Below are 26,392 nucleotides of genomic sequence, written 5' to 3'. Positions count from 1 at the left end.
ATTAAAGTGTTCCTAGCAACTCTCAGATGCCATAACGCCTCTATTAATCAACCAGCAGAAATGTGTACAGATCCAGTGCCGCTAGCTAAGAAGTCAGGTTTAGAGCATCTGAGAGCAATCAGACAGACACTGCAACCGAGCAAATGAATTAATGAGCCTATTACCCCATTACCCATTGTATCATCACAGCCATTGAATTAATATTGTATTTACACTTCACTCCCACACTCACTAGGCGACTTGATAGGCTTCCTTCTGCCTCAAAAACAATTAAGCTGTATACTGATTTTTCCTTCACGGTGTAGTTAAAAGTGAGAGACGATCCTTGATGTTGCAGGATGAAGTGAAGGTTCTGTTGCTCGCCATTCAATATCAAATTTGAGTACTCAGCTGGGTTCTGTGGGGAAAGAAAAAAAAAAAAGAGAGAAAAAAAAAACAAAACTTGGCTCCACACTTTCTTCACATGAGAAAGGCTTCAGGAAGGTCAGCTCAGAGCCTGGAGTAGCTTCCCTTGCCCGTTGTAACGCAAAGGCCAGGAAACCTTCTACATACACAGCTACCCTCTCCCTGGCCCTGCTCTGCCCCAGTGAAACCATATCTAAAATGTGGCAGGCAGCTGGTAGCCAACGGCCTGCTGTTCTGAGACCCAGAGTAGGCTGACCTGGAAGTAACCTGGAAGCTGAAATAGGAAACAAGTTGCAGTGCCCATACCCGGTTAACTACCTTCCCGTTTCTTTCCTCCTCTGCAGGTAAATACTTTTCAGATGCCATCCAGATCCCAACAGCAATGTCTGGATCGTGTCTGATCACTGAGAGATGTGATCTGAATGCCTCGTACTGGGACATTCCTCCTTTATTCCTAATTCTAGGTGAATGTGTTTAGCCATTTCACCCTTTGTAAAGAAAATATTTCTCCGAACTCTTCCCTTTCTGTCTGGTCAGAGATAGTGTGCTCCTTCTCCAAAGCCATTCCCATGCACTTCTAAGGTGGCAGAGAGCAAGCTCTAGCATTTGGGGGTTTTATTGGCAAGTGTCTGAAAAAAAGCCCACCCTTTTTTCAATGGGATGCAGGTCAGGTGTGCCATCCCCACACACACACTTACCTGAAAAGCCTCCACAGGCTGCTGAAATAGGTCCTGGTCTTGGATTGTCACTTGAACAGGGTTCTTTGCCAAATTCAGGACCTGAATTAAACTTTCTTTTGGGACAAGTTGAGGCATATCGGTTTCCTAATTAAAATAAAAGGCTTTAAGTGCCATCTGTATGCTTTATTAACGTTTTAATAACTCTTCCTTTTTAGTCATAATAGTCTTCCTCTCTGTAATGACACTTATCCATCCCTTCCTCATCAGAAGTTGCACTGAGAGAAAACCGAGCATAAATCTTATTTAGGGAGGCTTCCTCGGAGTAGCTCATTAGCCAACCTACCCTTCACAAAGGCTGCTCTTCACACCACTAAATGCAGAGGCTACACAACTGCTGGGCAGGTAGAACAGTGTCACTCTCTCATTATACAGTTCCCAAGTGCCTGGATTTAACCAACTGCCATGTCAGAAAGGAAGAATTGTGATAGATTTCAAAAGCAGGGACCAGAATAATTGTTTTCCCACTGCAGTCGGTGACTGGGAAAAGAATTAGGCCAGAAGCTAAGCAGTTTTGGAAATCCCAGTCCAGCTCCATGTCTGTAGTTGGTGCTTTTGCATCACTTGACACCATGTTACCTCAGCACAGACCTTGCTCGCTGTGTTCTAGGAAAGGGAAGATAATGCCTGCAGTACGCAGGTATCTCTTTCTGCCAGGAGTCATTTTTCCTAGAAAGAGTACTTCAGTCAATGTCAGCCTTGTACTGCAGATCTAAAACTATTTTTTTTTAATTTTGTTGAGGTTTTATGTTTTGTTGCTGTTTGTTTGTATATTTTCTTTACTTTTTTTTTTTCCCCTCACTTTATTTTCAGGTAGCTGCAAGGAATAAATCAGAGCTATCAATTTTTTTCTGTCTCACCCTGTAATTCAGGTATGGCAGGCAGGGTAATTTGAACCTAGCTTGGAGGGGAGACACTGTCAGAAAAGATAGGGTGACTGTTTTCCATGTATTTCCCAATATTAATATTCAGCAAATCCCACTACCGTGGCTTTTCACTTGCACTACCCACAGCAAGCCAAGGCGGGCCATCATATGTCCCTCTTTGCTGGAGATTTTAGTGGCCTTCAGGGTAAAATTTCCATGGATAGGCAGGGGGCAACATCTAACTCATCGTGCCTCTGCCTGGATGAGTTGCCCACAGCCAGAGCAGACTTTCAGTGCTCAGAGGAAGCTGTTGTGGCTGGCAATGAGAGCGTTTCATTGCTCAAGAAGAGATCAGAAAGGACCTCAGCCCACAGTCTCATTGCAATGGGAGACTTGTCCATGGATTCATCTCATCTGAGGAGCCAGCAAATATTAATCCAGGGCTGTGTGCCAGCCACTCTGTAACAGAACACTTTAAGTATACATGGAAAGCTTTAAAAATTAATCCTACAGTATCTTTCTTAAGCCAAAGGTCAGCCAAAGTTTGCACAAAGCTGGTCGCGGGCCAGAAACAAATGGCACAAATCTGCAGGGGCTAACATCGAATTTACAAGAGATTTGCTGGCTTTCTGTCTGGGGATGGCCAGCAGCCCCTGGTGTCCAGGACTGCATTCACCTGCATCACTGGAGAATGAATTGGTTGTGTAAAAAACACATCCCCACCCAAAGTAGAAAAGGAATAAAATAAACTGAAACAGTAAAATATAGGCAATCTACAGCAAGAAATAGAAGAGAGAACAGACTACCTTTTGAGAATTAATCTCTAGCATTAACTAGGTGTCTGTCAAGCACTGGTGATGGAATTATAGAATATAGACCAATACAGGTGACTGGCACAGCAAAACTGCAAAGATCAGAAAAAGAGAGAGACAAAGACACAGAAAGACAGACAGACAGACAGACACAGAAAGTAAGAATTTAAATTAGCAATTGGATTAGTATGTTTAGTTGTAAAGAACAAATTGAAGATGACAATCCAGGATCACAACGGGTAAAAGGATTATCCAACAGGCATCAATAAAACACCCTAGGGAAAGCCAAGTATTTTTGAGGAATCTCTTGTGCTATACATACATTTATTTTGACTTCTACAATAGCTGCAAGTCCAAACGCCATCCCTGCAAGGATCATACCTGTTGCCATTTTCTTAATAGGCCTATGGAGCAAATGAAAGAGGTGCCATTAAGAAAAGAAAGTAATTTAAAATATAAAATATAATTCCTCAGAGCCTAAGATGTGCCAAAACCACATTATAAACTGTCCAACAGGTGGCACTGGGGATGACGTGCTGTTTAAATTGCCAATCATTTAACTTAAAACTATTCTATTTTTCTGTATGAGGCCAGCACTGAGGCCAATTAAAACAGATATGCCATGAAAAAAGCTCTGTGCTTGCAAGTTGCATATAATCTTGTTCTTAGCTCTTCTAGTGGGAGTAGCTCATGGCATTATGTTAACCTGTGATGTTGGAAGGAGCACTAGAAATGACACATCTTCAAGTCTCTTTTGGGAAAGGCAAAAGATAAGTAGCATGCTATTTAGCAGCAGGAATGAAGAGCAGAAAAAATGTATAGTTTTTGTCATCAGCATTTCTGACCATCTGTGTCATCATTCTGGGTTATTTCTCCTGCCAATAGATTCACATTTCTGGAGAATAAGGAGCTTGCTTCTGAAACTGGTGCAGAACTAGTACAACTCTGCCAGAGTTATGTGAGACAATCTGATATAAAAGGGTGTAAAATAGGTCCAGAATGGCAGGTCCACCAAGTTGTTGAGATTTGAAAAAAACGTGGATCTCGATTCTGTGGTTTCTGCTCCTTGTAGTGGTCTGGACTCATATTCTAGATTGACATTGATGTGGGATTATGAACCCCAGATTATGAACCCAAATTCTGTCTCTCAGTTACATGCCCTGGGATAAGAACATATTTACTGTTTCTGTCTTGTAACAAACAAACTGGTTTTGACCTCAAATTGTGCATTGAGATTGTGAGCACAAACTTTTGCAGCCACATAGATGAAAACCCTGAAGACTACAGTATTTCCACAGCCACATCTATGGCTAAACTGGATAGGAGCCTGTTAGCATCCAGCATCCAGGGGACAGAAAGAGTGTGACATTCAGTCCTGGTCAGTGCATGGGTTTGTGCTGCTGGGTGAGCTACTCTGTGAACTGGTCATCAGACAGGATGTTTTTTTGCCAAGCTGGGGCTTTTGAAGCCAATCTCCCACTTGTTCCCTCTTTTGACACTTTATTTCACATTGAGGAGTGGTGTTGGAGCACACAAACTTGGTTTGTTTCAGCTAGATCTGCACTGGCAGGTGCACATAACTTACTTCCACTGCTAAAGGGCATCAATCCACAGAGGCAGACTAGAGATACTCAGAAGTAACACACACCCCAAATGCATAAATTGGGTCTCAGAAACAACCATTTTGCTCTAGAGTTTCTCACCGGTTCCTATCCTAGTGTGGAACCTGCCTTCACAAGACCACACACAGCCCATGTGAGACAGTGAGTTTGGCCCCCTGGGAGCTTCAGGAAGGGAATTATTTAACAATGATACAGGAGATAAGGTGAAGAACATGTTGATCAAATTTAAAAGGGACTGTTCATATCAGCTTCAGGGAAAAGCTGTTGATAGAGCAGAATCTAACACCACTGAATTTTCCCCTCTGGAATTGCCAGGGCCTACAGAAGATGGTGACGCTGCCAGAGAGGCAGAAGCAAGTAGTGGGAAGGGTGGATAAAAATTTGTGTTTCTTCTTAAAAGCTGTTCTTCTGCACACTTGCTGCAAAAGAGGAAGAACTGAGGTATCCGCATTGTCCCCAAGTACTTACGTGAAATTAAATTTGCACATGCTTATCAGAGGGTAGAGCCCAAGGTCAAAAATTGGGATGAAGACAAGAATAAGAAGTGGATTTAAGAACTGCAATACAAAAGAATGGGAGTTTAGTGACTAGAAAGCAACTTTCAGTAATTAAACTCATAAAGCACTGTCCTCCAGAAATAATTCCATTAAATAAAGGACATGAACAAACACTTTCAAACCTCCTTTAAAAATATAATCATAGTTTGCAGTTTGACGGCTTCTGCAATTTAGGTTTCACAGGCACGAATACATTTTGTTCATATCCTCCTCTCCAAGAGGTAAGCAAGCATCACCAGCCCCATTTCCCTGAAGAGAGAACTGAAGCATTATGTTTTTAGAGAGTACAAAACCCGCTGAAATGGAGGCAGGCAACCTTAGGGGCTGTGGTGGGACCTTACAACAGATCAGCAATAATGGAAACATCCTGGGACCTGAGCAAAATCCCAGAGGAACAGGCACTATTTTGTGAGATTGCCAATTTCTCATACTTGCACACAGCACGGGAGCCCCCCAGGAACTGCATCTCTCCTGGGAGGGCAGAGCTTGTCTGCCAGCCTGCAGTGGCAGAGCAAGAAAACAGAGAGCGACGGGAGAACAAGCAGAGAGAGATGCTCAGTCTCAGCTTTGAAGGAAGATTTTAGGGGAACAGAACAGCCTTGTATTTCTTCAGAGCTGTTCAGTGTAGGAACTGTAATCAACTGTGACAATATGGCACCATGTTAGAGCCTTCACATTTTCCTTTGCCCTGCAGGAAGGGAGGAAGGAAACATATTTCAGGTGTAACGCTGATCCCAGTGCAGAGCCATGTTAAAAGGATACACAGTTTGTATCCTCCACATGCCTGAACTAGTTCAAGACCTATTATAGTGGCATATCCTCCCACATCTCTGCATTATTCTGCAGGATTCAACCTCTGTGTTAGAACAGCCTTGGGGTCTTCCGAACATCAAGGCAATAAGCTTGCTTAAGAGCTAGTGAGCAGTAAGCAAGAGTCCACAGCGCACTAGTTATCAGGAGCACTTATCTTCAAAAGGACCAGAAATGGGCCACTGGTCCCAGCAGAAAAATAAGAATGAGAGAGAAAAAGAATTTCTAAAAGAATTTCCTACCCTAAAGTATTTTTACCTGCATTTGGTCAGGCTGAAGGACATATATTCCCTGAAACGAAAAGACATTCCAAGTGATTCACAAACACCATGATACGACAGTGTATGTGGTTGATGGCAAATAAGCAACCAGCCCACAGGATAGGCTTTAGCAGCAAAGGTGGTTTCCTCAAATGTTTTTCGTTGACACTTGACACTTGTCATCTAAAGACAAATAGCGTGATAAGAATCATTTTGCAGAAGCAAGCTGCGCTCAGCCCTTGATATATGGCAGCTGGGACACCGCCTGTCACAGGTACTGAAACCCATCTTTCAGACTGGCTGAGCCCTGACCTGGGTGAGTGGTGAGGGACAGGCACGTTAGTGTCCAAGCTGGGACCTGAATCCAGAGCTTCCTCCCTCTGCTTCTCTAATGGAAACGCCCAAATCCTGCAAGTGAATGCCCTCAAGTTTCAAGACCTCTGAGCTTTGTTGGCATTTGTCCCCAGCACCCCAAAAGGACAACAGAAGAGCACCCCTGAGCCAGTAGGCTGTACAAACACACATTTCTTCCCTCCATTTGCCAAAGGCACCAAATGGGCTTTGGTCAGCTGTTCAACTGTAACTTCTTAGTTTGAGGAAAGAGTACTTCAGGTTTTACGAGCTGCTTCACCCTTGCTCCACTGTGCTTAGCCCCTGCAATTGGGTGAGGCCAGCAGGGATGGATGGGGACCCCAGTCCCCAAAACAGGCAGATGAGCTGTCTCCAGGCAGGGGCTGGCATTTGTCCGAACTCCACACTATGCTTTTCATTTGAAATTAAGATGAAAAGAAAAGAGAAAAACATTAGGTAGGAAATGGTACCTTTCTGAGAAAGCACTGTGGGGATTTGTCTCCTGTCTGCCAGGCTTGCCCTGAGCTGAATGTGGAATGACTACCTGTCTCTGCTGGCAGCTGCCTCCTGGGAGAGTAAAAAGCACTGGGCACAGCAAAGAAGCCTTGCAATTAAAAGTATCAGGCAAATACCTTCTCCCCCTGCTACTTTGTGTACACTATACAAATGTGCCATTAGGAAACAAGCCTAAAACATTTCATCTCACACTAAATCACTCCCTGTTAACTCCAGCCTTCCTAGCTGAGTACTTTGGCTGGAGAGGGCAAAAACATGGAATTTTGCAAACACAAACTCCAACAAGCCTAACAATGAAATTGCCCAAATGTTGCAGTTAATTTTCACCTTCATGGGTTGGGGCAGCTCACCATGGGTGCTGAGAGGGAATGAGACTGAAATAAGCCAAAAATCCATCCAAGCTGGTGCAACAAAAACAACCCAAACAGTTTTCTTCTCCACCAGGGAGAGTTTAATAAGTGACTCCTGGCGATTTTTAGATGTTCTGCTACAGATCACTAAGTGCACGCAAGCACAACAGCAGAAAACAAAGTTTCCAGATACACATCACAAAGACTTCAGGAACTTGCATTATTCTGCCTTTCTTGAGTAGGTAAAATATTACCCACTGTGTAGTCTTTTTCATGCCTCATTTGAATTAATTAAGCCTAATGAGTATCACATGCTGAGAGCCAAATTTTTAATGGGAGAGACATAGAAGGGCTCAAATTTGGGACCTTATGTCAATACTGAACTGTAAAATGGGTATTTATGATCTTAAATTCCGATGTGAACATCCACAGGTAAGATCTAGATGACTTATTAAAATATACATGTCTGGAAACTGGCCCTGGGTGGTGACATCTTGAGCCATACAGCTGATCCACATTTATCTGCCACTACACCCTGCCACTGACATCTTTGAAGTGCTTTATGGCTACTAATTAATCCTCACCACATCTCTACCCTATGCACAGGATTCCTGCTGATCCTTAGAGGCTTCATTAATGTATCACCAAGTCAGCCAGAGCAGAGGCACACAACTATAACAGCTCTCGTTATACCTTGCAAGGGCTGTGTGAACTTTCCCTGACTTCCCCCTTGCCTGGGGGGAGCAGGCTGGAAACCCTACCTGCTCAAGGTCACGGAGCAGCCAGTTGCCAGCACGTCAGCACTCCTGACTTCGCAAGCTGCCGGTGGCTTCCCAGCCCTCGCTCCTTGCCGTGCCAAGATGTGCTGTGATGAATTGCACATGGCCACACAGAGCCCCTTACTTCTGATCATAGGAAGTGCAACTCATCCAGACTCGTTAAGCAGAAGCTCTTAGTACTGTAAGACTCCAATTAAAAAGCAAGAGCAGTGATATTACTACTAGTCTTGTCCCTGGTGACAGTAAGTACTTACAAAATCAGCATTCATCTTTGTGGCTTGCAAAGTCCACCTGGATCCCTAAGAAGAAAACAGACAGCTGTGAAGCCTTTAAGACTTTAAGACATCCTACAGAAGAGAAAACATGGAGATAGAGAAGACAATAGGGCTGGAGGTCTTATTTCCCCTGTCTATTCCTTCCCTTCCCTATATTGCCTGTCAGTAGGCATGGCACACTTCCTTCTCACCATTCTGTGCAGACTGCAAAGGCAGAACCAGCACTGACAATGGGTCAAGCCCCTAGACACCTAGGAGGGGTGTAGTGCTCCGTGTCCTCACGGTGCTTTGGTACCGTACCTGCTGATCAAACAGGGCCCAGAACATCGGCAGTGGTATGAAGAGGAAGAGAACGCGTGTCACCATTTTAACCTCCCCAATCAGCTGTTTCTATAAAGGGAAGAGGCAGAAAGATAAGATGACAGGACAACACGAGCTTCCAGCCACAAAGCAAGAGAGCTCCAACGTCTCTCTACATGGCAGTTATTCATCACATTTACTCATGGGCATTTTTGCACTTCTGCATTTCAGTGCAGCACCTAAACTGTCTATTAAGGGTCAGGAGAGTACAGACATGGGAAGGGACGGGACGAGTGAAAGACTGGCATACGTGAGGAGTGGTGTGGCCAGGCCAGTCTTAAGTCTGTCTGCCTCCCTGCCTTCCCCTTTCCACCTCCAAACCTGCCAGGTGAAGCATCACTTACCGAGTACTTTTCTGATGCCCAGTCGAGCCAGTGATCTCTCTTTGGAATATGATGGGAGCGGTTTTTCAGCCTGTTTTTAATAGCAAACTAGGGGAAAAAAATAGGTGAATAGCTCCCGTGTGCCTGCCACCTTGTTTAAACTATTTCCTTTCCCTTTCAGAAGTTTTACATATCAGCCCTTGCCACATTCCCAGCTCAGGGCTGCCCTCCCCATCCCCAAAGGTACATGGTACCAGATAATTCTGCTGGACACATCCAAAATCTGCATGTGCAGGACTGGACACTTTATGACCAATTCTCTGCAGGAAAGGTTCTGTGGCATTGGTTAATTAAAGGCATGATGTGGGAATGAACAACTTCCTCAGCCTTTCAGAGACAAATCTGGCATTAGCCCCCCATAGACTTTCTTGCTTCATTTAAAACCTGATAGGTTACAAAGCTTTGAACATAATTTCTTCTTCCTTCTTTTCTGAAAGGCACCTGTTTGTTTGACCACTGTGCTGGGAAGGGAACACCTCATTATCCACAGCAATGTCAAAACCAGAACTCTCCCTCCTTTCTTGCTCTGTAGGCCTGTCTTTGCATATTCCTGATGCAGCCCATGTCTCATTCAGTCCTAGAGAAGCTTTCAAGTTCATTTCTCACTGAAGGAGAAATCAGTGACACCAAATTTTTAACTCGTTTGTTTATAATGCGTGCTCCAGCCGCTGAACAGACTGGCAAGAAGAGTGGCAGCCTCACTTAGACACCCTATCCTTAAGATCTGGCTGCTTCCTCGAGGTAAATCTGTCACTAGCATTAACCTAGGCAAAAAGAAAACATTTGCTGAATGTTTTCAGCTTCCTGAAAAAGAAACATCAATCTCCACCCAAAACCAAGAAAGTATTTTTGCACATACTATATTCAGCTTACACACTATGAAAAATAATTGATAAGGCTATAGTGCAACTTCAGCAAGCATCTCTTGCGTTTACAAGAGCATGCTCAATGTGCATAATATGAACACGTACTCTTACTGCCTGCTGAACTGAAAAACTTCGGTAAAATTGTTCAGCTGAAAAAAAAAGTCATATTTCTGATACTTTGTGAGTTTCTGAATTTTCCTTCTGGTTTCCTGCCTGTCTTTCAGCATCCCCCCCAGTGGTTCTACTTGGCATCAGTTAAACAGTTCATGGAACTATGGAAAAACAATTGAAATGCTGAAAGAATGAACTGGGACCTAAATGTGTTCCTTATTCCTTCTAGCTCATCAGCAATATATCCAGGAGCAGCATACAGAACTCCAAATGCCCCCTCCCCATTCCCTTTGTGCTTTTCTGATCTGCAGCCCCAGAGTCGTGCATGAAAGAGAAGGAATGGCACATACTTACTCCAATGCATTTGCACACTTCAAGTAAGACATTCCCTTGTGGGGGCATTTTTCTGTACAGCCCACTTCCAGCAATGAACACAACTGAAAAATATTATAATCCAGAGGGGAATTCACATGGCTAAAGCTCAGCCCCAAACCCCATATTCAACAGAAATCCTCTCCCTTTAGGGCTTACAGGATTGCAATTTTATCAAACAAAACAAACATACAGGACACTATTCATGCCTTCAGATGGAAGAAAATGCAAGTTCCTACAAGAGGCAGTGTGAGTCCTACAAAGTGACTGCCATCTTCTCATAATCTGCTGTGGTACAACATGCACCTCCACATCCGATTCATGCAGGAAACCAGTGCTTTGAAAATTCCCCCATCTATGCTTTTTGTGGGCTAAACTTAAAATACAATCCACATTTAATTCCTGCATCTGATGTTGATGATACCTGTGCTGGAAACCATCCCCGAGTCATTGCAACCACGTGAGGATGAGTGCAGATCCAACACGGGCTCTGTGTATTGCATCTCACACACATTTCAATGGCAACTGCCAGCCCAACTCGCTAAGGCCGCTGCCTCACACACTGGTGCTAAGGGAAATTACCTCCACTCATGGTTTCCATGGAAGGATGTGCAATTTAAGATATTGTTTTGCCTTGTTTTTCTCCCTCAAAGCACAAAAACATATGAAGCAAGGCTTCAAAATGTTGTCAGAGATGGAGCTATCCAATTACAGATCATTTGTCCTGCTCTTTGAGAGCCTTTGACTGCACTGCAATTCCAAAGATGTTAGCAGGGAGAAGCACAATAAAAGCTGAGCACGAAATCCATATAACAAAGCATTTTAAGCTAACCCAGTCACAGAGGTCGGTCCACAGCCAGTGGAGAAAAGTAGGCATTTTTATCCTAACATAGGAACGCTGCAGGAGATTCACCATTTCTCTTTTCTCACTATGAAGACCCTTTATGTCCTGTTTTGACTTGCAGAACTGTCAGAGAGGCATCTGAAGTCAGTTTAGGTGAATCTCAATCAGTCACTTGTCCAAAGTCACAGAGTGGGCAACTGCACTACCTCATTTCTAACATCTCTCCGTGGAGTCGTTGGTACCTCCTAAGGGAGATTGATTAGGTTTGCTGAAATACCTCCTGGGGATGCCACTGACTCCATTGGGAACTGAGGTTCCTGCATTAAGTTTAGCATTTGAAATTAAATAATACCAGTCCTCTCTTATCTTTCAGAAACTGAAGCAGCTCAGACAATCTCGCTGCATAAGATTTCCATTCTGCCTCTAAACCCGTCCTCGTTTTCCAGCATCACAGGGAGGGGGCCAGTCTGGACTGGAAGGGTATTTTCTCCAGTCCTGCACACTGCTCACATAGTCAAATATATCACATCCAAGAGCATTTTAGCATGTTACAAAAGAACAGAGCTGCTTTTCCAGGGCGGGCTGTGGAATCTGGCAGCAGGACACTAGCTAAAAACACATTTCGACCGATGGCCTCACTGAAACTGCAGTATTTACATGTCCATTTTCCCCTGGGCAACTACTACTATCCTGCTGGAAACTTTCAGCACAGAGAAGCCTATGCTGCCTTAAACTGATAGGAGTAGGCCATGTGGGAAAAGAGAAGCTGCTCAGGCCCATGACCACGCACTTTTAGAAAATAATTGCTGTAACACTGGCTGTGGCCTGATGACATTTCTTCAGTGTGCTGATCCTTCTGCCGGATGGAAGTTCGAGGGGGAAAAGCAGCACTCACATTCTCTGGGGGATGAACTTTTCAAATCACAGATGCTATGGTGAAATCAAACAATTGCTTGGTCTCTCAATTAAGCTAACAAGCTGAATGAGAAGTCACCCCATGCTGTGTCTAAACCTCTCAAATGGAGCATAATAAGGGGACTGCTCCCCTCAGTCGCTTGCAACTGTGAAACTAAAGCTAATGGGGTGTCCTCTATATTGGTTACTGAGGAGTAACTGTAGGAATGTAGAAATTGCTAGGTATTTGACAGGGGTTGAAGAAGAAGTCTTGACAGTACATTAATGGGGCTAAGATGCAAGCTTTAGGGAGTAGGATGATTGCGGCTGCCTCCGGACTCTTGGGCAATGAGGGCTTATTATTGCAACATAATAATAGGCTGTCACTATAATTGTGGGAATTACTTCAGCCAAGCAAACTGAGACAGCTCAGAATAAAGTAGCATCTCATTCAGCTTCTTCTGGGATTTCTGGGTGGCAAACAGATTCTGAGGCAAAAGTCTGATCCATTAAAGATGTCCCCGAGCTACAAAAAGCCTGTGCAAAGGTTAGAAATGTCATACTAAGCTTCTCTTCTGTGAGTTGGGGAACTTTGAGGACTGCTCAGATGGCAGCTCAAAGACCTAACTTACTGACAAGCAAAGCTATAGTCCGTCAGGAGAATGATTTTGGTGCCTCCCTTTGTTATATTGAACAAGGTAACTGTACTGTGATACACCCACTAGACCACTCGCTCACCAGCGTCACGCTATAGGATCTCAGGATGACCACTGTCTGCCCACCACTGAGTGAACCATGTGTTTTTTGTTGCTGTTCTGAACTGTGAAATTGTTGGACAACCTTGTACCCTTGAGCTTCCCATCACAGTATCCATCCAGAGCTGGTAAACTTGTGCATTTTCTCATCTATAAGTGGACTCACAAATGGTAACTACTACTAGAAGCATTATAGTTTTCACTCACCAAGTGCCAACACCATCAGTGCTGCTGGGACACCAAAAGCCAGTGCATAACAATCCTCTCCAAAACATTTCACATCCCCTAAAAAGGAAGTCAGAAATAAAAGCATCTCATTACAGTCAGACTTATGTTACCTGGGTCTTTGATTTGCTTCCCTTAAATCAGTCACTTCTCTTAGCTTTAAATCTTCTTTGCTGGTGCTTGACACTGTGAATTGAATCTCCTTGAAACAGTTGTCCTCCCCTGACGAGGACAATTTGGAAGCAGGGTTAGTGTCTGCCAGCAGCAGCAGCTGATAATGGGATATTGATCAGAAGAGCAGAAGGGAAAGGGCAGACAAATAGGTAGAAAGAAGTGGTAGGAACCGTAATTTGGAAAAAACAAAACAAAACAAAACAAAATAACCTCAAATCGTTATGTATTTGCATAGATCTAAGCAATCAGTACCATGTTTCCACATTATTTGTGCCAGCTTCATGAATTTTTGAGCTAGAAACCCAAATCTGACTTCCTAGTAACCTACAGTGGACAAGGCAGAAGGAAAATCCCCTACTCCTAAACAAGTGGGAGCCATTAGACCTAATGCTCTGGTTGCATCTCCAGTTCCCTTGCTCTCCTCCTTCCCAGTCTCACGAGAGGCTGCCTGCTCCAGGTGTCAGGTCCTGCCCACCAGGAAGCCAGGTTTGTCAGAGCACGGCTTCGACTGATCTGAGGTATGGTTCACTGAAACCCTGGGCCTCTTGGCCTAGCTCAGTTCTCACCCCACACGAGTTTAGCAGGCCGGCTGCAAACAGCAGACCAGCAGTGTGGTCTAGGTCTGTGTGCCAGTGGCTACAAATCACTGCAATCTTACGTGGAGCAAAACCAAATAAATATGACTAAAATAAACCAACACAGTTAACAGGAAAACAACCCGTGAAGCTTTCAGTTGTTCCTGTTTGCTGTCCCTGGGCAGTCATGGTCAGCTGCATAGCTGTGTGCAGTGCCTAACACTTATTTGCTTATTTTCAGTAAATTAGCTGAGTTCCAACTGGCAGCAAGACCTTATGGACACACTGAACTTTTGACATGCAAAATGAGTTGGACTTCTCCACCTAAAAATATCCTGCACTTCTGCCAAATGTCTAAGAGCAACATTTCTTGCTTTTCCAGGAAAAGCTTTCACACTTAGCAGAAATTGTACTCTTTCCCCATCCTCTCCACCTTATTTCCACATTGCAACTAGTTTATTGGTACGCTGCGTTGGCACGAGTTTGGATGTTCCAAAGGGACCAGATTTTCATCAGCCCCCTGACTACACCAAGCGAGAGTCCCTCCCCAGGGTAACGCTGGCTGTGGAGAGGGAACATTTGCCTTGGCCTGAACATGGGGCTGTAAATGTGAGACAAAGCACAACTGCCCACAGCCTTGTGAAACGAACGGCCTGTTGAAATAGCCGCTCCAAACAAAGAAAGCTTCCTGGAGGCTACAGGGTGGAAGGGAAAAAATTGCTAGTGAGTGTGAAGGCTACTTTGTCCCTGTCCCCATCCCCTTCACCTACGGCCTGCTACCCTCCTGCCCTCCCTCTGCCTCTGTGTCTGTATTTACAGCACGCCAATCCCTTGGTTTCTGGGCACTACAATACAATGAAGGAAACAGCAGCAAGGCTAGAATGTAAAGTAGGTCTTAAGTGGGGCAGAGGCCTGTGCTTTGTCCTCAAGGCTAATTGCTCAGGGCTGCAATCTTGCAAGCAGACCCCAGCAGACATGCCTGGGTGCCAGGACAGAGTCCTCCAGCAGTCAGCAGTGCCCTGTGGGACGGTGAAGGTGGGGCTCCACAACCAGCCCTGATAATTCGTTCGGTCCTGATGCCTGCCCACGATGCCAAAGATCAATTCCCACCCACAGGTTACCTACGGGCAAGACAGGGAACAATCCCTCACTGGCCAGAAGGAAGTTTAGCTGACCATTTAGTTCTTTCCACCTCCCATATTTTAATTCGACAGTTCAGGCTGGCTTTGAAATACAGCTGGGAATGTGTTTTTTGCGACTTGTCTGCTGCTAGTACCATAAATCTGTTACGCTGCTACGGCAGGATTAACAAGGCGTAAATGCAATACAGTGGCCAATCCGGAGATAATGTAATTTCTGCCATTCAGTTGTCATAAGAGCCCAACAATGCACAGCAGAGTAGTCAGAGGGCAGCTAATTTATTGTCTTATTCTAAATCAACACTGACCTCTTAATACAGGAGTTACAAACGTGGAGATCAAACTTCCAGCATTAATGGATAAATAGAAGACGGAAAAAAACTTGCTTCTCTCCGAGGTCTAAAACAAGAGAAGACAATATCAATGTCACGGCTAATGCACAGCATCGGGGTTGCAAATTGAACGCTATCAATTCTCTTGTTAGGAAGGCTGGGTAAATATTGACACGCAGTGCATAAAATGTTAAGCAAACAAGCTTGCCTTCAGGTGATGGTAAAAGCTCACACAAATCAGCTCACGTTACTTAAGAAGCGCTTTGGGGCTTTTTGGCATTTCGGAAGAAAAGCCACTGCTTGGAGAGTGCTGTGGGATTGGAAGGGGAGAGCATTTACTTATTCAGAACAAGTAGCATGATTCAGATCCTCTGGCACCTAATTCAATCCAATTTGGCGTGGCTTGGCAAGCTCATCATTTGTTCCCATGTCTGAGCTCTTTTTTTCCCCTCCTCTCTTACTATGTAAAAACAGAAAAAGAAACCTGCATAGATTGAGGGGTTGTTAAAGACAGCATAGATGAGAGTGGCAGCAAATGAGAGGGATCCAACAGGCAGGAGATTACCAAGCTGAGGCCAGTCAACCTCAAACTAATAGGGTAAATTAAATCTACAGGAGCAAATTCAAGAGCCTGACTGAGGGTTGAACTCCAAGAGAAGAGTTCAAAATTCAACTGATGTTGTAACATGCTACAGTCCATACAGCCAAAGGACTCCTGTTAATCTTCTTGCCTCCCACATAATTCCCAATTTGGAGGCAATCAAGAACTTGATTTGGTGCTTCCCACAGAAGTAATGTATGAAGGGATTCACTCCAAAGCAGTCTTTCCTTGTTTGCAGGGGAGACACACCTGCACAGATACATGCACACACAGTGCTAAACCTCCTCCCCGTGCCTGGGTGGGCCAGTAGAGTGGAGAAAGAAGAGAAGGCAACCTGGCCTACACCACACTCGTCTGTATCACCAGCTACTGGACATCTGAGCTGGGGAAACCAGCATCTAAGGACAGCCCAAGCCCGGGTAGATGATATGTTTTATATGTATTTAGGCTTCACTCCAAGCTGTCACCAGGTCCTGCAATGGTAGTGGGCAAATTGCCTGGGACATGGCTTGGGTAGAGCACCTTAGGGCACCTGGAGCTTTGGTAGAGCTCCTTAGGGCACCTGGAGCCTCATCTCTCTGACCTGAGCACATTTTTGACTGGGAAACTTTAATTCATCTCAATGTGAGGAAGATCCCCAGAGGTCTGGTTTTGCCTCCTCTCCTTCAAACACATCTTGCTCCCTTAGACAACAATAGTCACAAGGCTGGAAAACAGAAGAAAATGTGAATAATTGCAGACGTGTAAAGAGGACATCTCATAAGGAATGAAGCCTGGGATCCCAAAATGACCATGGTGCAGCCAACAGGTACTTTGTATGGCAAGAAGCTTCTTACCGCAGCAGATCATTGCAGGGAGGATGGGCAGGCAGGAGAGCACAGGAGGACTTTCTTTATGTCACCTTGTGAAGTAGGTACTGGGACGGTGAGGCTGAGTCCCATCACCTCCCACCAGCACCCATCAGGGGTGCTGGGTGTCCCCTGGCTTGGGTGAAGGGCTTTTTGGCTTGCCCCAGCACAGTTATGAAGGTATCCCATCAGCTTGAGTTTTTGGCTCTTGCAGGATTTTATTTCCTAGCACATCTCAGAATCTAATCCATATGTCACTCATAAGTGATTTATCCTGGATTAAAGAACTGGTAGGCCTTACAATCATTATCTCTTGTTCCTATGGTGAACAGCAAACAGCAATGAATCTTACTGCCTCCTAAATTCCATTTCTGTCCTCACCAAAATTTTTGGATACCTGCTATTTTCTAGTGCTAAGCTAATAAAAGTAAATTTTCTTCTTCATTCTACCTCTGTGACTAGTTATTTGTCACCATAAAGAAATCCAGAAAAATCAGTAGCCTCAGCAAACTCTCCTGATCACAGAATAGCCCTGCCATGGCTTGATATGGTACTGCAGAAGAGTCCTCAGTCCTGACCTCTTCTATTCAAATTCTTATGATATATCTATAACCTCTCATATCTCAACAACTCAGAATTTCTGAGAGTTGAGCAAGACTCAAGCACAAAGCTCTCGACGTGATAAAGTCTAGAGCAACAATTACCAAAACCAGTGTGCTGATAAGAGGCCAGTGATTTGGGGCGTCTCATTTCACACATTTACAAATTTCAGAGATGGAAAAAATGGTCAGAGAAGCAGAAGCGAGTACAAAACTAATGACCTAGCAGCTTGTAAATTACACCCAAATTCCTTCTTTACTTTCTTAATCTTTGGAGCAGACATACATTAGTAACATGACTTGGATTAGCTAATTTGAGGAAAAGGTACTGTATGTTATAATCCTGATCTCCTTGGCAACAGGGGAAAAAAAAAAAACAGAAACAAAGAGAAAGCTATTTAGTACCTTAAAAACCATACCACACTGTTTGAAAGCAGCTTTGGTCTTTAATTAATAAACACAGCAGCCTGTGCATTTATATATCATATCATAAATACAATTTTGTTCAAGCATTCTTAGCCTGGACTGCTAATCCTATAGATGAGGATGCTTGGAAATCTCCTGCAGATAAATCTGCTTTCCCTATCTGATCTCCTGCTGTATCGGTCTCCATCGCTGCTTGTAGTAGTACAGTTCTCAAACTGGCAGATCCAAGAATTTACAAAGCACTCTAAAGAAAACCAGACTAACGGTGTGCATTTGCCTCAAAACCTAAATTTGTCTTTATGTGGGAACCGCAGGGGCAATTTATTTATTAATTTTACACGCAGAACTACCACATCTCTAGTTTCCAGATTGAGCAACTAAGCCTGTGCACTTAAGGGTTCAGCCGAAGTTTATTGGTGTCCTGAAAACTGATGTCCTGAAAATTGAGGGGGAATCAAACTCTTCATTTTGTTGGGAATTTTCAAAACTTATTTCACCCTACCTTGGGCAGAAGATGAAAGACATAGGAAGTGTTCCCAAACAACACTCTGGAGGGGAGAAAAGTATTCTGGTTGGCCCCAAACCTTCCATCCCTTACAAAATCAAAACTTCTCATTCCTATTTTAAAGACTTAAATTTCCTACTGCACAGCATAAAACCATTTTTTCTTCTGAAAGACAAAGTAATTTCAAAATGGTAAAATACAAACTTTCTATTCTGAAAAGAATGAATAGAGCAGAACATACTGTCCTTATCAGAAGGCTTTTTACAGTTTTCTTTTTCTAAATTAGTTTCCCTTGAAGGCAACACACAGAGGAATGGCTGAGCCTTAGCGTTTGATAAATTTGTTGGAGAGGTGTAGTCTGACTGCTGGAGAATGGGCACAGTCCCACACAACCACAGGCAATTCAGGTTTTTCTCTGTAACTCAGTTGTGACTGTAAGTTTGGATAATAATATTATGTGCCTGACTGGGGTGCAGAGATTCATTAGCTGAAGTCTATAAAACACTCTGAAGATAAGTGGTACATATTATCATACTGTAATTAGGTGGTAATTGAAAGATGCTGGATAAACATTATTAATCATTAATATTCATAGAAGTAGCACTTCTGAAGATGCTGCTGTAACACCTGTTACAATCCTTTTGGGACAGCTATTAGCGCTGCGAGCTGGGATGCCCACATGCTGGTATGCGCGCAGCATATTCCCAGAGCACATGTGCTGTACTGCCAGCCTGCTTCTGGAGACTGAGGAGGCTGGTGACCACCAGCTGATTGCTGCTCCCTCTTCCAAAGCATCCTCTAAAGCACCAGGGCTGACGGACAGCACAGGATGGGCCCTCCTGCAGAAGGACCTGCTTTGAAAAAGTGACCATGAAACATGTTGGGGTTTGTTACCCCTTATTATTCAACCGTAAGCTTCATCACTTTAGTATGACAGAGTTCATGTGTAGAAAGAACAAGGCTTCTCCACATTTTGAAACTGTCATTCTAGTCTGTTTTATTTATTCGTTAAATGCTGACTACATGCTGGGACATTGCAATAGACAAACAACAAACTGCCCTACAGGGCTCCCATCCCTTGTCCAAGGCCAAGGGGCCATCCCTTATCCAACTCCACTAGTGCCTTTCCTGACAGACCATTATTCTAGTGTCCTTATTCAATACCTCTGCTGACAGAAATTTCCATCTTCCAAAAGTCCCAGTCTTTCTCAGTACTTTTCTTGACCTATTTCTGGAATTCTTTTCCTGCTGTCAATCCTAAATAATCCTTATTGATTTTAAAAGCCTTCTCGTCACAGACTCAAACACTTATTTTCTTCCTTGTAGTAGAGCCCTTCTGTGACTCATGTCATTCAGAGAAGTTGCTGATTTGAATACTGTCTTTGAGAAAAATGAAATTTTATGTTAGATCAACATAAATCTAAGTGTTTAATTTCAGGTCAATCTGAAAATAATGCTTTTCACCTTGAAGTAGTGCTTTCTGACCTGCTTCACTGCAAGCTCAACCTTATCCCTGGTTGAGCTACTGTGTTGCATAACGGGAGTTTAAGATTGGTGCATTACAGGACATGGGGGCCAGGGCCAAACACTTGTGGTGGAGAACGAGGATGTGAAGCTACTGGATTGTGATTCACAGGATCCAATACAAGCAGCGCTTCCCAGCTCTTCAGAACTTTCCATTCTGGAATAACTAGAAAATGTTCTGGATACACTTGGTGCTAGAACTGTCTTTGAAAGGCTAGAATTTTCTACAGTTCTTTCTGAAAAACATCTAAGATAGACTATGACTGGTGCCTGTTTTGAGGGAAAGTTCCCAGGAAAGCACAGAGCCTGGTGATACAACTTTCTCTTTCATCTGATGTGTTGCACTGCAGTGTGTTATAATCACACCTGTTAAACTGGTTCTGAAATAGCTACCTTTCCACGCTGTGCCATACAGGATCTTCCAAATACTTTGACATCCCATTAACATTTGGATTATTTGATGCAGTTATGACCTATCCTTCCTGATATCAATCCCGTTCCATTAGTGTTTTCCTTTCCTGAAGCATCCCGATTCTTTCAAGTCTCATGCAAACCATCCTACTACATCTTTTCCTAGCAAATGGGACCTTATTCTAGTACAAAAGAATCTGATCACACAAACATCCTCATAAAGTAACCAGACACTGCAGAGTTTAGGAAATAAATGAAATCTTACATGTTCCTCTTCAAACTGGTCCCCACCAAATGCAGAGACACAGGGCTTGATACCTCCCGTTCCAAGGGCGATCAAAAACAGACCAACCATAGACAGGACCCTTCATGCAAGAACAAAAACAACACCATTGCAGAACCTTTCCAGCGCTTAGGAGAGCATGTTAGTGTCACCCAACCACAATTCCTCTGATATCACTGTCTTTTGCACATGGGCAGTGATGATAAGCAAGTTAAGTACCAAAAAAAAAAAAACAAGTTATCCTCATTTCTCTATTCAGTATCAGTCAATTAACCAAAAAGTTTATGTCAGTTTCTTGCTGTTCAAAGGCCCAGTGGACATAGCAGACATTGAAGAATCAAGGGATTATTTTTCATTCATCTGAGAACAAAAGATTATAGAGATAAATTGAGGAAAAGAAAAAAAAAAAAAAAGGAAAAACAAAGCCTTTGCATATAGGACTTCCAGTTTGAATAACTGAAGCAAAATTATTTGAATTAGACTGTTGGGTGCTTTCCACCTCCCAGTGCTCCTCAAAATCCCATTGTTGTCCTGACAGCAATGTCTGTATGGAACCAAGTGTCAGGTCTGGGACAAAAGAAAAAAGAAAAGCTGCTCTGTAAACCAGAAACTCCTGCTTGCATGCACGTATTTTTAGAGCCCTGAGTACCTAGGCAAAAACAGCCTGGTGGTTTCAGAGACACCAGCTGGAGAACTACTCTGAAATTCCTATCGGTTTGGAATCTAGAGGGCAAGAAGGGCAGTACCCTGGAGGCAACACAGACAATTCAATTCCTCTGCCACACATCAGAAAATGTGTATTTAGGGGTTTGTGTTCCCACGCACACAAGGGGACCTTGCTGAGCTGGGCACCAGTGCTGATGAGAAAATGAGGGAAGAAGGAGGCTGGTGTAGGAAGTTGGATGGAAGAAACAAACTCCAGCGGCATGGTGTAGCAGACAGGCATGGTCAGAAGTCCCTGTGTCACAGGGCTCGGTCTCAGCGGTGTTTTCCAACTCCTCCTGCTGCATTCGCACTCTGAACACCCTCTTCTGCTTAATCACACATCCCAAACCCTTCCCTGGTAAGAGCAACCCATGCACGGTCCCCAGACTGCTGTCCTCATGGAGGTGAAACAAATGGCAGTCCTGGGTCAGCCACCTACCACTGCAACCTCCTACAGCGTTATGGCTTCGACAGCTACTTACACGTGAACCGCCTGGTTGCCCAGGGATGGAATTGCGCCCACTGACTTGATCAGATGGCCGACCACATACACAATGGAGAGGTAGATGATTGTCCTGTGAACAAAGCAAACAGCTGTGACTGAAGGTGCTGGGTGATGTATGATCTGAAAACAGAGTGTGCCTGTGCTTCCTGATACGGAAGGTCTACTTGGCAGATGCACAAGGAACTGCTTTGTCCGTATCTCTGGTATCGCAGACACCTATAACTCTTCTGTGTCAGCACTGAACACACTGGAAGAAAGAGATAGTCAAATGGGTTGAGATTAAGGAGGGAGAGACCCTATTTTCTTTGCAGAGGTTGCTGGGCATAATAAACTAAAAACGTTCCAGTCTTACCATGCAAATAGATATAGGCAAATAGGCAAGCACTGTTCAAGTCCAACTCGGTTTCCAGACTACTACTAACTGGCAGTTTGTAGCATGCACTTAACTGAATCCCTACGCTGGAAGGCATCTGTAGGGTCTGTTGCCCACACTCAACCCACCTGACTGCCACATCCAAACTAGTGGTGTGATTTTCCTGTTACAAGACTGGTTTGGATCTCAAGTACCTCTGAAGGACTGAGCTCATCTATCTGCCCCAGGCTCTTGAGTGCATTACACTCCTTCATCATCTTCAGGATTAACACAGCTATGTATTTATATGCAGACTAAACACACACAGAGGGAATGGAAGGACGTGTTAGGAAAGAGGTGCTAGAAGAAAGCCAATGAGCTATTGGGCACAGATGTGGTCCTCGACATATCCAGAGCCTGGCTGCAACAGCTAACTTAGAGCCACAGTAGATCATTCCTAAAAGCCCCTCTAATCTGTTATCCTGTCCTGGGTATTGGCCAGGCCCAGCTACTACAGTAAAAGCCACCACCCATTAAGACATAGGGAAGTCTCTTATCTAATGCACAAAAACGTGCATAATGATTTATCTTCTCACATCATCCTGCTGCAAGATTAATAGCCTCAAAAAGCAATGAACATTGCTAGGTGAAACCTCAAATAATGAAGTTAATAAAATTCCCAATTGTTTTTGTTTGTTTTTTCATTCTAAAGGACAAGAGAATAACTAAAATTGAGCACAAAGGAAAAAGAATATTGATATCCCTTTAAAAGCTCTCTGCTGAAAAGGCAGATTGCAGCTGTTTTTTTCCATGTTGAGGCTCTCCTGCCAGATGCGCTTAGTCCTATAGAGAAAGGTTCAGCTGCACTTCATCACTCTGACAGCAAGACTCCTCAGGCAGTGAACAGACAGTGCCAAGGAAAGAATGTCCTGTATCCAGCTGCTCACCACCACTCTGGGCAGATGATGGCCCCACAACTTATCAGTCTAAGGGAGGACTCCTTAATTTTCTCAGGGAGAGTTTACCTGGTTATGTGCTAAGGGAGATGATTTGAGTGAACCTGGGTTACTCTGGGACAAAAATGTGTGCACTCACACATCCCCTGTGCTGAGAAAGCGTAAGTTAAGTAGGTACAATTAGTGACATTGCATCTGAAACCACTAGATCCAGAAGATGACACTGCTTCCTCACCATCCTTGAGTCTGTCTCAGCAACAGATCTCAGCAAGCTGAGGGTTAACCGCTACACCTTAGATTCCTCGAGGTGCATGCGGAAGGAGGGTGGAGGAACCTGGTGTGATTCAATTTGTTTGAACTTTGTTGCCTATTGGTCCTTGGGAAAAAGAGGAGCACAGAACAGCACGAGCAAACAGCTCAGCTGTTCATCCTTTAACAGAGAGGAGCTGACCTTTGCAAGCACGTCTTTGCCGCACCCTGGGCAAGCTCAAAACCTGGAGCACACGCAGCACTGAACCTCCTGCAGACTGCGTGGCATAAATGTATTCTGTATGAATTAGAGAGATGACTTTACTTACTTGTATTTCCCCAGCCACGAGTCTGCCATGATGGCTCCGATGACAGGTGTGAAATAACAGAGAGCGGAAAAGGCATGGTACACGGCAGTGGAGAGATTCTCATCCCAGTGGAAGAAGCTTATGAAATACAGCGTCAGGACAGCTAAAAGGAAGCGAGCAGACCACATCAGATAATTAATGTGCATCTCTGCAGGTTAGCAGGAAACTACATCACAGTGACAAGAAAAACACTGATTTGTGTAGCAGCTATGAGCACTGTTGTGGAAAGATCAGTGCTTTCAGACCTGTTCCTCATAATCCCTGACACAGGAAATGCTCAAATGAGATATGCCAGTACCAGGCTTTCTTTGCTCATAAACATTTTTGTTGAGCTGGAAATTATATTTTCTATCTTATCCTACCCTAACCTGTAGTTCTGTTTATGCATTTTTTCTATTTGCAAATTAGGTGCCTGTATGATTCAGTCCTCTGACGCTCTGATTGCACACAAGTGAAACACATCACACACTGGAAAACCACATTCAAGACAGAGAATCATATAAAAAATTAAACTGGAAGTGACACTGGAGGTCTGTAGTCACTACTTCTGCTCAGAGCAGGTCTAGCTCCCATGTTAGGGCACATTGTTCATGCCAAAATACCAATTTACTTTGAAAGACAACCGTGACCACATACAGCACAACCCCGGAACACCAGGCTGGTGTGTACGGACGCCCAGCGATGGACAAGTCTCTTCCTAGACATGGGCCACATACCTCTCATGCCATAGTAGGAGAAGCGCTCGCAGAACTCGTTCACCACGATGAAGGCAATGCTCAGGGGGTAGTTGGAACCACAGAGTTTCTGCGGGAAACAAAGCAGAAAGCACCAGGTTTGTGGAAGCTTTCACCCGCAGTGCCTGGGCAGCAGAGAGGAGGCCAGTCCCAAACCCAAGTGCTCACTGCGGCCTATATGGCCTGTGGGATGGATCCCCTCAATCTTCACGGGCGTGAGGAGACCGCACAGCTGTCTTGCTTTGGTCAGGGCTCCCCACTGAATCAGCCTGACTGGTGTTGGCCCGGTAAGGAAGTCCATGGGGACTCACAGACCACCAGCTAGTGCCCACCACGCTTGCAGCTCCAGCAGAAGAGTCCTACCGCCTCTCTGCTACAATATAAAACCCCACGGAGATGCAAAACCGCCTTCAGATGCCTTTTCTTCCTACACTTCACATGTAGCTACCTCCCGCCCCCCAAAAGCTGCCTCTCCTCGCACCAGGCCTTGCCTCAGCAGCTGACAGACCCCAGGGAGCTGCTCCTTCCCCTGCAACCACTGCCCTCAGTGTCTGCACCCCAGTCTCACCGAACTGTGTCACCATGTTTCCTGAGGCAGAGCATCAGCCATAGCCTCTATTGCATATTCTAAGAATGCCATCGTAGTTATGGATAATTCAATTTATTAATCAAAATTTAAACAAAACAGCTACAGGCTTCTCAAACCTGTCTGAGCCTGGCCACTCTTTCACTGAATCCAACTTTTCTCCAGCTAAAATCAGAAGTTTCTGAGCGAAATACATGGCATTTGGACAGCAGAGTCTTAGCACGACCTTGTGCGGGCCCCCAGCCCTCTTGCTGCCCCCCGGCAGTCGCAGCTAAGCAGCTGGGAGCTGCTGGAAGCTGCTTAACTCCACTGCCTCGCAGCAAGGAGAGCAGGTTTTCAGAGCACTGCCCGACCCTGCCAGTTAGTGGGAGAGACGGGCTGGCCCTGCACGGGGTGAGGGATGAGGTGGGTGTGAGATTAACAGCTGCGTTTTTATCCGTGGTTTTAAACAGCCACGGTGTGGGCCTGTGAAGTGAGATGAACCCTTCATATGCATTTCTGTGCCTCGTGTCAGAAATAATGAATTCCTGTGGTACTTCCCAGAGCCCCAAATGCAAATACAGATAAGAAAAGAGATATGTTTATTCAGGTTAATTCCACCACGAGACCTGAGCTTATTTGGATTTCCCAAGCAATGGCATCGAGGTTACAAGACTCTAGGTAATGATGCGAGACTATAGAAGAGCCACAGAAGAGAAGATGCTGGCAGTCTGCAAAAAAAACAACACCCCTAACAAAAACCCACTTTCCATTATTTAACCCAGCATCTCTAAAGACAAATATTTTTGTCCTTTTCTGAAATACTTTTCTCTCACTATTTGTGGAATGCTTTTTTATTAAGAAATCCTTGGCCTCTTTGTTTTACTTGAATAAATATGTGATTATCCATTTCATTTATTATTTACGCTAAAACTATCGTGCTCAATACATGGCTTGTAAGACAGAGTGGGCTCCCTTGGAAACTGCACTGGGGCCTCCTGCTTTGAGACCAGCCTAAAAACGGTAGCATATATAAGCTGCAAATGCACAAACACAGAAACAGACACACACACAGTCCCTTTCTCCAACAAGCTCTTCATAATACAGAGGAAAAGCTGTAAGAGGCAAATAATGTTTCCTGTGGGTGCTTGGAGGCATTTTTTGAACTTGGAAGTAAAATGATATACTGGGGATATTTTTCTTTCTCTCTTTCACAGCCCTCGCTATCAGCACTCATGAGATTTAATAACGTTTGATGGAGATGCAGAGCGTGACTCTACAAACCCAAGGCAGCCAGGTGTCGGGGTCACTGCTGCCTGAGCTCACCGCTCCACACCCGATGCACAAGCCCTGCTGGATTCAGCTCCAACGGGAGAAGGTACAACATGCCT

At 44.3% G+C, this 26,392-nt stretch overlaps 1 protein-coding gene across 12 annotated transcripts in view; it reads right to left on the bottom strand.

Annotated features, from left to right (window-relative positions):
• SLC15A2 (solute carrier family 15 member 2) overlaps positions 1 to 26,392 on the bottom strand; it is a 76,370-nt gene that overhangs the window by 10,318 nt on the left and 39,660 nt on the right. For all 12 annotated transcript variants that reach the window (XM_083841448.1, XM_083841444.1, XM_083841440.1 and 9 more), the window contains 15 exons: positions 24,419 to 24,506; positions 23,664 to 23,805; positions 21,755 to 21,847; positions 20,550 to 20,649; positions 15,347 to 15,437; positions 13,133 to 13,210; positions 10,415 to 10,497; positions 9,045 to 9,131; positions 8,641 to 8,730; positions 8,320 to 8,364; positions 6,068 to 6,100; positions 4,911 to 4,999; positions 3,143 to 3,224; positions 1,104 to 1,229; positions 233 to 397 (listed from right to left, as the gene is read on the bottom strand). In XM_083841448.1, coding sequence (XP_083697574.1) covers positions 233 to 397; positions 1,104 to 1,229; positions 3,143 to 3,224; positions 4,911 to 4,999; positions 6,068 to 6,100; positions 8,320 to 8,364; positions 8,641 to 8,730; positions 9,045 to 9,131; positions 10,415 to 10,497; positions 13,133 to 13,210; positions 15,347 to 15,437; positions 20,550 to 20,649; positions 21,755 to 21,847; positions 23,664 to 23,805; positions 24,419 to 24,506 — 1,392 coding nt within the window. The remainder of the gene's footprint in view (positions 1 to 232; positions 398 to 1,103; positions 1,230 to 3,142; positions 3,225 to 4,910; positions 5,000 to 6,067; positions 6,101 to 8,319; positions 8,365 to 8,640; positions 8,731 to 9,044; positions 9,132 to 10,414; positions 10,498 to 13,132; positions 13,211 to 15,346; positions 15,438 to 20,549; positions 20,650 to 21,754; positions 21,848 to 23,663; positions 23,806 to 24,418; positions 24,507 to 26,392) is intronic.

Source organism: Anser anser (genome assembly GCF_964211835.1).
Source record: "Anser anser genome assembly, chromosome: 6".
In the NCBI taxonomy this organism is placed as follows: Eukaryota; Metazoa; Chordata; class Aves; order Anseriformes; family Anatidae; genus Anser; species Anser anser.
This window is presented reverse-complemented; position numbering and strand designations above follow the sequence as displayed.